Below are 16,826 nucleotides of genomic sequence, written 5' to 3'. Positions count from 1 at the left end.
CAGACAGAAAGAAAGCACCATTATCAGTATCACCTCCATACATATGCATTTCCTTTTTCCCCAAATGTTGAAAGATCAGTTTAAAAAGTTATTTGAAATTAACTAAAATCATAAACACAGCAAAGAGAAAATAATTGCGGTGTTCTGACGTCTGTGTGTTCTGTTGCAAACATTTCTGAAGTTAGCATGCTAACCAACTTGCCGTGGTTCCTCTTGGTCCAAACCTTGTGTGCCAGTGATGTAAACACAGACACTTATGCTAGCTGCAGAGCTAACTGAGCTAACTTGCTAATGGCAGCTATATACTTCCCAGCAGTTAGTTGTATGCTCAAGTGATATGCAGCCCCCTACTTGTTTTGAGTATGATTCAATCCTGATTCTCTCTCATTGCAGAAAAGGCTACTATATATACTACTTTTTCACACATGCATTAGTCTCCCCAACACTTCAATGTGTCATATTGGTATAGTAACCCCTGAAACTGTTTAGTTAGACCAGGCTGTATTTCCCATACAGGATGAAACACAACTATGTAAACATGAGGTTGTGTCAATGCTAAAAGCTAGGCTACTTCTATGCTATGTTTTAAAAGAATGCCTGACACTCCGGGCCAATCAGCTGGCCAGGCCATCAGGAATTCTCCCAGTGCTCCAGATGGCCAGTCCAGACCTGTTAGCCAAACTTATTTCGAGGTGCTGATGTGTAAGTGGAGGTCAATGTCCGTTAGCCAACATCCATTTCTGTCACATACAGGACACACCAGTGAGTGGGGCAGCGAACAAGACGTACAGATACAACAACACACTGACACACACACACACACCAACAGACAACTTGGGACACCATATTGGATTTTCTGGAAACCAGATGTGTGTCTGTGTTTGTGTGTATTTACGTGTGTGCATATGAAGACTGGGTAAGTGTTTTAAGTGTGGTTGTATATGTGTGTTTGTGATTAGTCTGTCATTAAATCAGTAACGGCAAGGAATGCACTAACATGCCTTTTGCAGAAACAAGAACTAATGTTTAGTCGAGCCTCCTAAACTGCACCAAAACACAGACAGATAGACTGACTGACACACATTCACTCACACACACACACACACACACACACACACACACACACACACACAGAAACAAACACCACACCAGGGTTCGAATCCCCCACAGAGGATTTGCCCCAGGAGCATGTCATTACGGTCCTTTACCTCTTTTACTCTTTGTTCTTTAGCTGTTTTTCTCAAACGTCCCTGACACGGCTCTCCCCAGAGACAGAGCCAGGAGAATGATAAAAAGACGGAGATGAAAACCAGAGAGGAGAAGAGACGAGAGGGAGAACGAGTGTGGAGGGTAGAGTAGGATGGAGGCGACCATATGTTTTCTTTCCTCCCAGTTCAGCTGGCTCTGATCAAAGAAACACACTGGGTAGGCTCCTGCTGTCTGATACACACATACACTCACACACACACATGCATCTACTTAGGTGAGACCTTAACATCAGCGACGGAGAGAGAGAGAGAGAACAATATGTGAGCAGACGGACAGACCTTCTAGGAATCTGTGGCACTCGTGTCAAAAAGAAACACCATTATGACATCTCATTCAAAATCTTCTCTCCTCTCGATCCAACTGAACAACGAAGGGTTTCACATATTCATTCCAACAAAAATCATTGTTCCTCTCAAGCACAGATCAAAGACTACGTCAATATTTGTCAGTCACAGGGCTTCTCGGACAGCTACACGTTGCTTTTTGTGGCTCTGTGCTCTGTTATTGTTGGGTGTTGCGTCATACAGTGACTTTGATTTCAGAGAACAAAGAATGACCTTATTTCAGACATAAAACACATTTATGGGACACGGACCAGCTCTGCTAGAATGCAAAGTGTGTGTCCATAATTGATAGATGTAGCTGAAGTTACAAATTAATGACCAGCAAATGTGCACCAGTAGACCTGAGGACAGTTCAAGATGGGAAGCTAAGGTATCACCAAAGTTATTCCCTTTTTTTCCTGTGCAATCTATTCATTAGTTGAGCAGTTAATTAATTTCATTCAAAGCCCACAAATCTCTACCTCATGGTGCCACGAGATGAAAAATCGAGTGACAAAAGTCATTAGGCTTCATTCTCTACGGACCATTAATGTCTGTGCCAAAATGTCATGTCAATACATCAAGAGATTGTAGGGGTAATTCTGTCTAGACACACTGAATAATAGACTGCCATTTAACCCTTCAAAATATTGCTAATGAAGACTTACTAATGTGATTATTTTCATGTTACGGAGTGTCACTGTTGTAAAATATTGTACTCAACAACTTGCTTCGAATATAAATCAATAGATGTCAACAAAGTAGTTTCATTGCTTAAAAGGGCTAAATCAGGAAATTGTTTGTGTTCACTGGTTTTATCCATCGAAACACATTTAACACCCTCGACACACTCTGAAATAAAAAAATGGAGCCACTGAACCTTAACACAACATCCGATTACAGTCATGTCTGCATACTGTTACAGCCTAAATCTGTTTTTTGTCTTCAAATTTGTCTTCATTGCACCATCAGTTTAACAATTCTGTTCTGAGAAGCGCCTTCAGGAACTGGTCTAACGGACCAGAAAACCTAATTTAAACAACTCAGCTCAAGTTGTCTATTACGAGAACCATTGTTGAACAAAATGTTTCCAAATCGATCATAAGTGCAGGCAACTCCACATACGTTGTTTTGTTTAGTTGAGTGAAGCATCGTCCCACTCTACTACAATACAACCTGACAATAGATCAGATAGAAACAGCAGATGGCTGTTGTTTTCTTTTCAACTGCATTTTGTTCTTTGCTAATCATACTAGGACACAGAGATACATCCTCTCCGTCTCTCTGGATGCTCGTAGACACAACTGGGTGCTGACACAATGATACATGAATCAATTATATAGAGAGAGCAATTCTTTAAATTATTGAGTGATATCGCATTTTGGCCTTCTTAAGTGTTCATTATTTGTTTGTCGAGCCTCTTGACATAATCTCCATCTCAGATTCTGCCCTCAATGTGTCCTTAAAGTTATTTAAAGTATCCAACATATTGGAAGGGCTTTAATAGAAACAGGCTGCAGCTTGGCATATGTCTAGTTGTAAAACTATATGAGGACCGACAGCGGCGAAAACAAAAGCGCCATAAACACTGTAATTCACAAACATTAATCTTCAGGTAAGTAGGGGTAGAACTTGACCACCGCCTCCACCACAATGTGAGTTATAGACCTGCTAGCGGTGCCTCATTCTTGGTTGTCCGTTTCAAGTGAAAGGAATGTTACCGTGTTTCAACTCAAGTTTCTCTGACTTCAGAATTTTTTTTACTTCCAGTCGTCATCAGCAAAAAAAAGATGTAACTGATGGTGTCTGTAAGTGGGAAGCTGCTGAGGGATCATGTTCATGTCATTGCACAAACAACTCCAACTGGTTGGTCGGAGCACCTGTGTGGAAACATGATTAGTCGACTAGCTGGTTAAACGTTGCTTACCTCACTAGTCAGCACCAGATGTACAGGTTGGTTAAACTTATTTGAATGAATTGTTAATGTAATTATTATTAATGTGCACATTTGTATTACATATTTATATAAGCTGCACTGAAATGTCATGTCATCCTTTTGCTGTACGTTGTTATATAAAAAAACATCATCATTATAACAGTGTTTCACTGACTAGTCCACTAGTCCAAGTTTAAACCTACTTTTAAACATGAGGGAAAACAGTCATTAGGAACACGGAAACTTGTGAACCTCTGCACACAGCATGGCCTTGTGGTGAAACTTGTTGCTAGGTAGATATCTACAGGGGTTGCTAACCCCTATAGATAGGTTGGTGCGAACACAGTGACTGATGTGTACGCTGGAGACACAAAAGCATGAAAAAATTTAGATCCATCATCTCGCTCTCCAAACAATCACACTGTCAACTCATGGAACAGACAAGGTAACATCATGAACGGATGGTTGTTTTCTCTTTGGTCTTCCACACCTCTCTCCTGGCAGCAGCATTGATTCTGCTCAGCCTCTGCTGAAGTGATGCACTTCCATGAGTCTGGACAAAAGATAGTTTGAAATGAGCGGCCGGAGTGTCTGGACTGTGGCATATTCTTAGAACTCTGATTTGAATTACATCTCAAACCACCTCCAAATTTGGGTTTGCAAAAATCTTATTTCTTGGGGTTTTTTTTTGGTCCAGACTGGAAGTCAGACAAATGATGAAAGCAAAAGTCAAAATTGGGGATATAAAGGCTAAAATTGTTGAAACAAGACTTAAGCATCTTGATTTAGCTATGTTAAGCTACTGTAATATATTCACTATCTTAGCTTAGCATGTTAGCAAGATAACATTTTTCTTATTAGCATTAAGTACTAAAATAAAATTAGAATAACTAATAACTTATTGCAACTCTCACATCTTTAAGAGGACCTGAAGCTGCTAGCGTTGCTAAATATGGATGATTTCCACACTGAGTCATATGAGGTAGAAAATTACTACTGTTCTGCTTCTGGCCATATCCCAATCTGTGATGTCACAGCAGGTGTTTCCCATCATCTTTATGATCAAAGACACCTGGTTTGATATCACTGATAGGGGTGTGACTTTTAAAATGTTTTTTTTTAAATGTTCAACCATTTGTATGCGGACCCCTGCAGGTGGCAACAGATTTTCTTTTACCTTTAACGGTCTGCTAAAGTTACAATGGAAAGCTTCGTTGTCGAGGCCTGACAATAAAATATAAGCACAACACATTGGAGGCGGGCATCTCTTACTTATAGATACGAAACATGTGTCGACTTGGCTAAGAGTCGCACCAGATACAAGGTGCAGATCTTAAACCAAGTCCGATTTTCTCATGAAACAGCGCGCTGATTCTATTCTTAATTCTTTTCCTGCATTAACGCAGCTCAGAATATAGCAGGAAGGCTTTCAACTCAAGAAATGTGTATTTAGCTTCATTACATTGGCAACCAGAGGATTTCAGACTCAGTTTTTTGAGTATTGAATACTTTGAATACTTCAAAAGCAATAAATAGCGAGGGTCAGGCTTACAGCTACCTGAACACATACGTTACTTGCTGACAGTGAGCCGGGTAAGACAGTGAAACACCTTAGGCCAGACTGTGACATGTTTGACCGTAACTTGGCCACATTGCTTAAGTAACTATGATCATAATTCAAACCCAACTTGCTGACAGCCAGGTGTGTGACCCTATTTGACAGAAGGCTAAAAATCAAAAGTAACATGTAACTGTAGACAGTTTCATAATGTGAGTTATGAAAGAGTTTCCAGCTGAAGAGGAACGTGAGAACAAAACAGAAGCAAATATTTAACTGCATGTACGCATGTGGGAGTGTGTGCATACGTCTGTTTTCTGTCCGTGTGTTTCTCTCAACAAGGAGGGTTATTTACAAATAAAATCTGATTTACAAGGACGGCGTCTCTGACCACCAGGTGCAACAGGGTTCACAGCCTGACCTAATTCCCCAGATGACCCTAAAGGTCCAGAGATCACATTAGTCACCTCAGTAATGACCTTCACAGACAGTGAGGTTTAAGGCAGAATATCTGAGTGCTATCACATGATAAATGAGGATAACAATACTTCAACAAAGACTAAAAACGTCTGTTTTGACTTTGTGCTCATTCTTCTAAGTCTTCGTTCCTTGATATATCTCTGAGACAAGATCAAATCACCTATAAAAAGCACCTGGCAGGCAAGTTTTCTTTTTAATAATGACTTAAAAGCTATTGGGATTGGGAACATAAATACTTTTTGGCTTTCTCAGCATCTTCTCAGACACAGCAGGTGGAGGCAACATGGTGGAGGCTCTGCCAAGTCACCTGCACGCTGACTCTTTCACTGTGAATTACTGAGGCTGTCCTGCATAAAGCTGGTGGATGCTGACTTGCAAACAAAACAGCCATTAAATGAAGAAAACAACAGATTTAATGAAGGTGAAGGATATGAGGGATGTGTGGCTCAGTCTTGAGTTTTTAAAGAGTTCTTCTTGTTTGTTTTTTTCTGAGTGCTTGAAATGACTTGAGAGCTGTTGATGTTTTGGGCTTGTAAAGCTGATGAGGAAATCGTATGTGATTAATTAACGTTTGTTAACTTTCAATCATATCACATTATCTTTATCAGGTGATGTTATCAGTGTTGTTTCCAAGGTCAAGAATAGTAGTTTGAGAAATACTCTTATTGGCGCTGAGAGTTACCTTGCCTAAAATGATATTTCTAAATGTTTGGAGGTATTGGTAAGCTGATTTCTCTACAGTTGGACAAAACCAGGCTGTTTGCCAATGTCGAGTCTTTGTCCTAAGCTCAGTTAACTGACTGCTGGTTCCATTGGAATTGATTATCCATTCTAACTCTCAGCTTCTATTTAACTTAACACGGAGGAGAAGTCCTGAAAGTGCTCAGATAAAACAAGGCTGACAATTCCAGGACAACTTAGTCTTCTGATGAAGAGCATAAAAGCTCCAGAACATCTTGAAAATGGGCCATGAGGTGAGATTGTTTTGTCAACCACTGTTTTCAAGGTCAGGTATGAACTTATAAGCCCAACAATACATGTGATGTTTGGTGACAAATAAAGGCTCAATTTGAAAACTTTACTCATCTGATCTGCCTTGATGCTTAAAGGGTAACTCCACCAATTTTACACATTAAAGTGTGTTTGCAGGTCTTGGGGAGTACAACAAATCACAGTATGATAAATTGCCAAAAATGATGTCAGTCTGTGGCTAAGTTGCATTTTGGGCAATGTAGGCAACAGGAAGAAGAGTGCAATTAATAAAAAAGTAGATATCTCTGTATCTCTATCTCTACAGTATCGATTTTGATCATTTGTCTTCAAACTGTCCACAATGAGTCCAACAGTGTTATTGGATTGCAATGCTAGACCATTGGACTGCTTTTCAAAGGTGCCTACATTACCCACAATGCAATTTAGCCAATTAGGTAATTTATCAGATTACCTGCAGCTTCCTCTGGAGCCACACAAGGATTTATACCACTTTATCACATGTGCAGCAGTGCTCCACATGACCCGTGAACACACTTTAAAGGGTAGAATTGATGGAATTACCCTTGAAGGTCCAAGTTAAACAGGATAAAGTGGTTAGAACCAACAAAATGTCAGGTGCTTATTGTTTCATCATGGTCCCTCAGAGGTTTGTTACCTCATAAGGGAGTACTTACTGTAGTTTTTATGGTCTCATTTTCTAAAATTGGAGGATAAAACAGAACAGACCTCCATAAAACACGTTGATGCCACTTGCACTTGACCTGATAGACATCAGTGACCCCGGGCCCTTACCCATCCTCCTCACGTGTTTCCAGTGCAGCTCCAGGGGCTGCTATACGTAACCAAGCGTTCCCAGTAAAGTTCAGCACAGCTCACTTTAATTTGCCTCAGTCTGTTCCCATTACCCAGCTGTACATCTTAAATATCCTGTATGCTGCTGTATGAGATAGCAGACCGATGCAGCAGGTATGGAAGGACAAGTCTAGACATATAGACCATTTCAACTGTCTAGCAAATGTGCAGTGGGCTTAGAACAAGTTTAGTTCAATAAGCTTTAAACCTGCATGACCTGACATGACAAAATCACCTGTCAAAGTAGAGACCCGAGCCTCTTTTTCTGGGAGTTAAGTGGAAAATGACTAGGAGCCGTTTTTTCAGTGGGAGGTGGAGGTGTTTTTAGAAACTGGGCCATCTCTGATAAATCAAGTTCACATCACCAAAACAAAAAAGTCTAGATGCACAAACAGCAAGTGTGTCTGCTGGACAGGATTATAATGATGTTAAAAGATGACTTAAGGGTGAATTTTAAACTGGAGGGCAGGTGGTGACAGTGATGTGACAGTCAGAGGAGGAGAGAGAGGGAAGAAGAGGAAGCATTGACTAATCAATAGATAATTACAATTATGTGCACGAAGACGAACAAATAAAAAGTCCTGGACATTTCAGCCTACCTGCCCTTGAGGTGTGAAACACCGTGACGAGCACCAACAGCAGCCACGTCTCGCGCACTGAGCTCCATCGATCCATCATATTGCATTAGAAGCTATCGATAACGGCGGCTGGTAGTTCCCTCGTGGCTCCCCCTGGACACCTGCAGTCCAACGAACCTCGGCTCTGCACGCGAGAACTCTCGGAACTGCCGCTTCGCGCTCGCGCGTCTGTCTCAGCGTGCACGCCAACAGCTGGCAATTAAGTGCGCGCGTGCGTAAAAGGCTGATTTAATTGGTGATCAATGACATTGAGCAGCCCGTACACGCTCCTGCTCTCACTCGTTCCTCCTGGATGGACGGATGAAGAAGGAAGACCAGCGGACAAAAAAAATCTTTCAAAAAGGTCTTTCCTCCTTCACCCGCAGAGAACTTTCCTCACTTTCTCTTCCCTCCTCCTCCTCTTCCTCCTCCTCACCCCCCTCTCTCCTCCTCCCTCCCCGGAGACTCCTGGTTGAGGCTCGTGGGGCTGCACAGGAACATAATTACCGCGCGTGTCACTATTAGCATCATTATTCAGGTGAGTGATTTAAGGGACTGTGTGGTGTCTACCTGCGCGCGCGCATCGGCACTCGCACCTTATAACACTTTAAGGCACATATGCACGAGCACATGTGCAATACATTTTAATGTTTGAATGTAAGCCTGCCAGCAACGTTTCTCTCTATAGGACCTGATACAAAACATCCAACATGAACAATGAAAGCTTGTGCCACATGTGATTTTCTGCTCTCTCTCCACACACTAACACACACACACACACACACACACACACACACACACACACACACACACACACACACACACAAAGCATGCTAGGACAGGACAGCGGTGCTGCCCAACTAATAAAAATATGCTGCTGCAGATTCCAAATTCCAGTGCCTGTCTGTCTTTGCCCACACACTCTTCAAACACACACGCACACACACAAACACACACACACACACACACACACACACACACACACACACATAGATAGATTGCCTATGCCATATTCTTCCTATAGGCACAATCAAATAAATATCCTTTCCTCCATCTACTTCAAGGGATTCTCATTCTTTATCACTAATGTGGAAAACTCTGGGGTGGGAGAGAGGCTTCAGAGACTTTTTAGGGGTTTTTGGGAGATGTTTATAGGGTGAAAAGAGGCTGACAAGAACTCAGGAGCTCAGTACATGCACACACATGCATACATGCACATGAATACCTATATGAGCCTCAGGTCTCTCCTGTCCTGCCACAGCTTCCATTTACATCCGTCTTTATTGTCCACAAAGAGATGTGTAGTCACTATTTTCTTTTATTTAGTTCACTTATAAATGATGAGACTTAAAAGGGTAGTTTGAATAGGAGCAATTACACAATTATGTATAATCAAATCAGATCAAAATATATCATTAAAATGCATTTAATATGAGCTAATAACGATGTAAGAATCTGTTTAACATGACAAAACATTAAGATAAGATCAAAGATAGGATAGGATATGATAGATAAGATGGAATGAAATCATTAATCATCAATAATCGTCAGTCCTCTCTGAAACATGCACATAAAGGAGAGGGTTAGATTGAAAATGTAGGTTTTTAACGGTGTAGTTTCATGTGAGTCTTGGGAAGGAATAATTGTTCTTCTTGCCATCTTGCAGCAGCATTTTGAAAACCTGCCATAGCTTTGTCTTTGTGAAGGTGAGAGCAAAGTATAAATGCTTTCAGGCCTGTAACTAATGAACTGATGATGCACACAGTTTTTATGGGTTTCTTGTAAACGTACTGCACGGAGAGAAACACACATATGGCATATTCTACATCTGGTTAAATGTGGGTGATATGTTTGAAGATAAAGACACTGTAAATGTAGTGTACAATAATCATTAGAGGTTTGTATTTTGGAAACAGCGCTGTTTTGGTAACAGAAGTTAATTGCATTCAGACACACATACATACTGACTGCTTTTGAAGAAAAAAATAGATTCCAGGCATATTTCCAAATGCCCTACCCCCGGCTTCAAGAAGGTTGTCTCAAACATATGACTGCCAGCTACAGTGTGTGTGTGTGTGTGTGTGTGTGTGTGTGTGTGAGAGAGAGAGAGAGAGAGAGAGAGAGAGAGAGAGAGAGAGAGAGAGAGAGAGAGAGAGAGAGAGTGAGAAAGAGTGATTTTGTACTTCTTCTGATGAGAGTATGGATGCACTGGGGGCCAAACACTGATATTTTCATGAACACATGAAGGCTTTCTAAACTGATTCCGTTGACAATTTGACTCAATTTAGTAAGTGATAGTTGTATCCTTATGGTCATTTTGTATATTGGAATGATGGCACACATGTACAGGGAGAAGTTGCTACATTGTTTCCATTGTTTTCACCCCCAACGCATCAGCCTGGTCAGTGGCCCCACGCTAAGGCTGTATTCAGACCACACTAAACACCCCAGGGTGGTTTGGCGATGTGGGAGGGTCACTCCATGGGTGTGATGTGTTGTGAAATCTCTGCCGATTTCTTGCCAAAAGGAGAAGCTGCTATGTAAAATATGCCAAACAGCCTGTCCCACTACTGACCCGTTCTACTGGTTTTGATCTGCGGCCATGTCTCTGCCAGCTCAGCAGGTAGTATTTGTTTTCTATTCCTTTATGGGTGTTAGTAGGTATTCTGTTGATCTTGTGTAATAAAGTTAAAACTAAAAGAAAGCAAAACAAAGGCCACATCCACAGGCATCATCATGAATACAGTAGGCAGATTTTGTTGGTTTTTAAAAATACAAGAACCAACTTCATCCATATAGTGCAGTGATTTAAAGAGAAATCATCCACTGGGTGGCACCAAATCTCTTTGACAAGCAGAAATTTACATTTAAAAACCAATATTCAACTTCAAATTGGTCCCAACGGTCTAAGGTAGGAGTATCTATATGTTTAATATAATGCTGAATTTACCTCATGGACTTAATAAAATAAGAAACAACCGTGGGACCAAGCGGGACAACTGACCATGTACCAGTTGGATAATCCCAGCTCTGCACTCGGTCCATGTGACTCTCTCTCTTTCTCTCTTATCCTCTTACACTGTGGCTCTTACCTCAAATCATCACTCATCCTACAGAGCTGCTTGTCTGCTGGTGTCTAAGAGTGGACAGCAGAGCAGAGCAGAGAGGCAGCAGGGCATCATGGCGAGTCCCGGACAGAAAGTGGTGCTGATCACTGGCTGCTCCTCTGGTATCGGTCTGAGGATGGCCGTGATGCTGGCCAATGATGAACAGAAGCGCTATCACGGTAGGTCCGCTGTGGATGTAATAGTGTGAGGGAGGTAATGTATAATTAAGAATAATGACAAATGTCAAAGGATATAGACAAGATAAATAGTTCCATAATAATAGATACACTGTATTTATGCATGGTAAATTTAACATTAAGGCGTTTAAAGCATTAAACGTCCTGTCAACATCAACTTTGTCTGCACTGTTTACACATCAGATGCTTACGTCATGACTGATGTAGACATAAGAGTATTACATAGTCCAGATGATTATGTAGATTAAAGCCACTGTCTCTGTTTCTGTGCGTTTCAATACACAACAGATGGGTGATTTCCATCGCACTTAGACAGCTTTTGCACTGGCTTAAATGTAAAACATTAAATTACAGCTAAATCTGAACCAGATGAAATGGGGATTCAATTCAGGCACAGACATAACAACTAAGAATCAATAACACAACTGTCTGATTAAAATTCTGATAAATGGCGACCATGATGCTGTGTGCTCACTGCTGATCCCCAAAGAGGAAACTCCACAGCTAACAGTCATTCCTCTCCACACAGAGAGGTCAGAGGTTACATAGGTCTCATTAGGGGGTAGAATTCTCAAACATTTAGGGTATCAGAAAGCTTTGTGTGATATTGTTTGTTTTTTTTGCTTTTAAGCCTTTTGAGGCAAAAATGGATCATGGACATCCAATTAAGATCCAATCAGGATGCCAAATATGTGCCATTTTGTCATAGGAAATGGTTACATCTACATACATCATGATCAAGACAACTTTGCATTATATTTCTTTAGACATTTCGGTGCACCAAAGTCAAAACCTAAGATTTTCTGACTGCTGCATCACTTCTCCCAGTCTTTTAAACTAGGGGGTTGTGGATTTTTCTAGTTTAAGAGAATTTGCACGGAAGCTAATAAAGTAACAGAAGCTGTTCTCTACTTCAGTCAGTTGGTGAGGTTGTGTTGCGTTTCCAGAACGTTTGGAAAACAGACCAACAATACTTAGACAGAAGGCAGCTTACATCAGTCATAAATAGACTCATCGTTGGAACACAGTGTTGCCAAGTTTAACCACAGAGAAATGAAGTCAAGCAGAATCAGAACATGCCTACTTCAAACTGCGGCTTTAAATAGGGATCCTGCAACTACTCATCTGTTACAACCAACTAAAATTCTCCTCCTAAGCAGATTTAAGGTCCACACAGTCTGTATGTAATATAAACCAAACTGTTTTGTTCCTACATTGAAGGTTCAAAAAGTGATTCTTGAGATAGATAGTTTATTATTATGTCTGGCCAGCCACCAATCCAAAGCGTCAGTATTTTACAACCTGTAAGTAAATAATACAGGTGGTTGCAAAAGGGGCAGAAGCCCCATCAAGTGAATATGGATTCATTTGTTGTCATATTGAGATCTTTTCTTTCACCTTTTTTTGTACCTTTTTTCATCCAAATATTTGCCAATTGCTGGCGGTTCACTTCCAGCATCATCTCAGGGTTTCTCATGTGTTGGCCCAATAATGAAAACTTGAATCATGTGTTGGAAATGTTAATGTATTTCATCTGCTGTTTCAGGTGTCTATCAGGTTTCTATTCCATGTTCATGCTGCGTTAAAGTCAGTTACATTTTCCTTTCATGATACAGCAGTGCAGACTTTTTTCAATCTAGATTGCATTAATAAGCAATAAAAAAATATCATATTGATTTTAAAAAAAAAAAAGAAAAAAGAAAAAAGCATGCAGACTTGCAAGACTCAAGCAAGTTTCCCTTTATGAACATTAACAGGAAACGATACCTTCCTCTTTTTTTCCGAGATGCTAAAATGCTAAATTCAGTTTTCAGATGAAGGACAAGCCTCAAGCTAACACTTATGTCTCTGATCCTAACTTAACCTTTAGTCACTCTTACATGTGCACACATGTAACACCAGACAATGACTAAAGCCTGACTACTTAGGCTAATTATTGCCTGGCTGACTAACTCCATTGTGAGTGACAGACTGGCGAGGGCTATTCCTGGAAGAGGCAGGTGGTGTGAGCTCCACAAAAAGACTCTAATACTAATATGTAAACTGGCTACTGTAACACGACTGTTTATGAGGACAGAGGAGCTTTATTTGGGCTGCTTAAGTTATCATTATTATGATGAGTATCTTAAGCACGGGCCTCTCCATTGTTATTTCAGCTAGTTATGCAGGGAGTGAATTCAGAGGGAAAAAAACAGGTTGAGTCAGGAAAGGGATGACTGTGAACACAGTGTCCTTTGTGCATGTGTACCCTCCATTCTCACCTATCAGCCCCTCTGTCTTCTGCAATATTTTTGTTGCATCTTCCTCCCAGCTCATCGTGACCTTTACTCCTTTCTTTCCGTTTGCTCCTATGGCAGGAAATGTACATAAAGACAGGATCAGTCAGGATGGAAATTCTCTCCCAGAGCTACTATGTACATGAATGCACAGAAGTACACTCAACATTAAGGCTGCATCAACAATTATTTTCATTATTAATCAAGCTGCTTATTATTTTCATGATTAATGGGGCCAGGAGAAGTCTTCAAACTGCTTCCTTTGACCAACCAACAGTCTAAAACCCAAAGACTCTTTATTTACTGTCATAAATTACAACGAAAAGCACAAAAACTTCGTGTTCACAAAGCTGGTAATGTTTGAATAATTTGTTTGAAGAATGACTGAATATTCAATTCATTTTCTTTTGATCGACTAATTGATTACCTGAATAATCGTTGCGGCGCTACTGAACAGAACATGTTGTTTGTGCTTATGTGTCTATCTTGTGTGCGATTATATATAGCCTGATCCAATGAACTCTGTCTGACTCGGGGCAGTAATAATGTCTTTTTGTAACCTCAGTTGCCTGGGCAGCTTGCCTAATCAGGCATGCCTATTTAGAGCAGCAGCCTGGAGGGGCAGTGCTGAAGCCGCAGGTAGACGGGGAGTGTTACATCCATTCACAAACTCACACTTGAAGCTGCCCATCGAAAAAAAAGGAGCATAACTTTACACAGGGCTACTGGCCAACAGAATGCTGAAATGAGTAAAGCCTGCACACAAGTCAAAAAAGGCATGAGGATTATCCAACTGGGATGGAAAGATTTCCAGTTTGAAGTCAGCGTGGAAGGACTTCTCTTTCATTGAAGATGCAAATGGAAAAAACTAAAATTGTGGAGTTAATTAGCAACACTTACAAAGTACAGATGAGGCTGATAGGGATGTCATTGTGTTTTGCTGCAGAGAAAGTCGCAACTGACATGAACCGAACTTGACAGGTGTTGTGTTTTTCATGTCCAGCCCAACTTGAGCTTAATGCAGCTGCTTATCCTGATTACTGACATGTTCTTTTCCACCTGTTCCCAGTCATAGCAACGATGCGTGATCTGAAACGTAAGGATAAGCTGGTGGAAGCAGCCGGGGATGCTTATGGGAAAACTCTTTCTCTGGCTGTATTGGACGTCTGCAACGATGACTCCGTCAAACAGTGTATTAACGGCATCAAAGATCGACACGTGGATGTCCTCAGTGAGTGTGAATTCTCATTGTCTTGGACAATGCACTGTTACACAGTCCCAAAGTGATATTGATTCCAAAACCTCTCCATCGTCTTCTTTGTTTCCTTTTTACTCTGCTGCGTAGTCAATAATGCAGGTATCGGCCTTGTTGGTCCACTGGAGAGTATCCCAATCGAAGAGATGAAGAAAGTGTTTGAGACCAATTTCTTCGGGGTGATCCGCATGATCAAGGAGGTGATGCCCGATATGAAGAAAAGGAAAGGAGGACACATCATCGTGGTCAGCAGTGTGATGGGGCTGCAAGGTTAGCAGACAGGTGTTTGACTGGATGAGTGAAGGGAGAGGAGGCTGGGTTGGCCGTTGAATGGTAGAGGGATAAATGACAGGTTAGTCGGCTTCAGCCTGATGTATGGTTGGGTTGATGATGGACGAATGGAAGAGTGGGTGGATAACTGAAGAAAGAGTCATGGAGTTCAAGTGCCACATGATGTCTTTACAAACAGGGATTTGTCTACAAACACTGATGAAAAATAAGAACTGATCAATTTAACTGTTAATGTTTTTTACTGTGTTTCTATAGGTGTGGTGTTTAATGATGTGTATGCAGCTTCCAAGTTTGCTATGGAGGGCTTCTGTGAGAGTTTGGCTGTGCAGCTCTTGAAGTTTAACGTCACGTGAGTGTCACTGATGCTACTTCTGTCAATACTATTAAACCAGTACCATGAGATACAAAGAGCTATGATATAATTAGTTTAATTACTGACACTTTGATTGTTTAGACTGCTGAACATGCTTTCTGTCACTTGACTATTTTGTCTGAATAACAGTTAAATGAGACTAAGAGTGTTCCGGTGTGCTAGCAGCTCTTTGTTTTAACTTAGGAAGACTCTAGGGTTATCAAATTACTTAGATGATGTTGCTGAGTTGCAGTCGTCTTATGTCCCCCTCTGTGCTCTCTCTCCTCAGATTGTCATTGATCGAGCCGGGCCCAGTACACACAGAATTTGAGGCAAAGATGATTCAGGATGTGAAGCAGAAGGAGTATCCTGGAACTGATCCTGATACGGTGCATTACTTCAAAAACGTCTACCTTCCCTCTTCTGTTGACATCTTTGAGACACTGGGACAAACACCTGATGACATCGCCAGAGTAAGTTCGAAAGCAGTCTGTGATTCTGGCTCACCGTCTCTTATCTGTCCGTCTGTGGTAGTCTGATTGCAAATACTGTGTCTTTATCTTTTGTCCATCCTCTTCTCTAAATCTCTGCAGTGTACCAAGAAAGTGATTGAAGCCAGTAGCCCGCGTTTCCGTAACCTGACCAACCCACTGTACACTCCCATCGTAGCACTGAAATACGCTGATGAAACTGGAGGCCTGTCTGTCCACGCCTTCTACCACATGCTCTTTAACCTGGGCCCTCTAATGCACGTCAGCATGACTGCCATGAAGTATCTCACCTGTGGATGTCTGAGGAGCAGGACAGTTTCCCCAAACTAGAAACGTGTAGACGAATATGAACAGACCACAATCTTGGCTCAGATTGTCAGAGGGGAAAACAAATACAAACGTACATTACTGGTGTCAAAGAGTTCAGAAAGTTTTGTGACCTGCCACATTGTATTGTAAGAAACAGTCCTATTTTCTCGTCTTTGTATAAACCTTGTAGCTTATGAATGTACAGATACCAGTTTAAATACTACACATTCTATCATTTGTTAGCCTACCCAGTGTGCCAAATGAGTAGAGTTTGCAAGTGTGTACTGTAGCCTGATTTCATTATCCATGCCCATCAGTCTCACACAATGTCACATTTTATGTTGTTTTACAAAGAAAAAGAAGACATACATAAAGATAGTCCTACACATTATTTATTTGTAGCCCATGTTTTTGCATCTATGTACATATTTTTCAGATTCCATCTGTGTATCGAAGCAAGTATTTTGGCATTAAAATGTGTCATTTATAACTTGTTGTGTTAGTGCTTCCTGTTATAATA

The 16,826-nt window shown here is 41.0% G+C and overlaps 2 protein-coding genes across 3 annotated transcripts in view; one reads left to right on the top strand and one right to left on the bottom strand.

The window, feature by feature from the left end:
- Positions 1 to 11,256, bottom strand: part of LOC115590083 (collagen alpha-1(XI) chain-like) — a 40,618-nt gene extending 29,362 nt beyond the window's left edge. Inside the window, exon 1 of one of the 2 annotated variants that reach the window (XM_030431350.1) lies at positions 11,121 to 11,256. Coding sequence is in view for 1 of the 2 variants with exons in the window: in XM_030431348.1 (XP_030287208.1) it covers positions 8,011 to 8,089 (79 nt within the window). In the remaining variant the exon portion in view is untranslated. Of the gene's footprint in view, positions 1 to 8,010; positions 8,434 to 11,120 lie in introns of those variants that run through there. The other variant, XM_030431348.1, reaches the window with a different exon arrangement.
- On the top strand, positions 11,177 to 16,797 carry LOC115590085 (retinol dehydrogenase 8-like). The gene is made up of 6 exons (XM_030431351.1): positions 11,177 to 11,314; positions 14,678 to 14,839; positions 14,954 to 15,133; positions 15,410 to 15,503; positions 15,796 to 15,979; positions 16,100 to 16,797. The coding sequence occupies exons 1-6, from the start codon at positions 11,209 to 11,211 to the stop codon at positions 16,325 to 16,327; spliced, it is 954 nt and encodes a 317-aa protein (XP_030287211.1). The 5' UTR covers positions 11,177 to 11,208; the 3' UTR covers positions 16,328 to 16,797.
- Positions 16,798 to 16,826: the final 29 nt, after the last annotated feature.

The sequence above is a fragment of the Sparus aurata genome, chromosome 1, assembly GCF_900880675.1.
Source record: "Sparus aurata chromosome 1, fSpaAur1.1, whole genome shotgun sequence".
In the NCBI taxonomy this organism is placed as follows: Eukaryota; Metazoa; Chordata; class Actinopteri; order Spariformes; family Sparidae; genus Sparus; species Sparus aurata.
The sequence above is the reverse complement of the archived record's forward strand: the minus strand, read 5'-3'. Positions and strand labels throughout refer to the sequence as shown.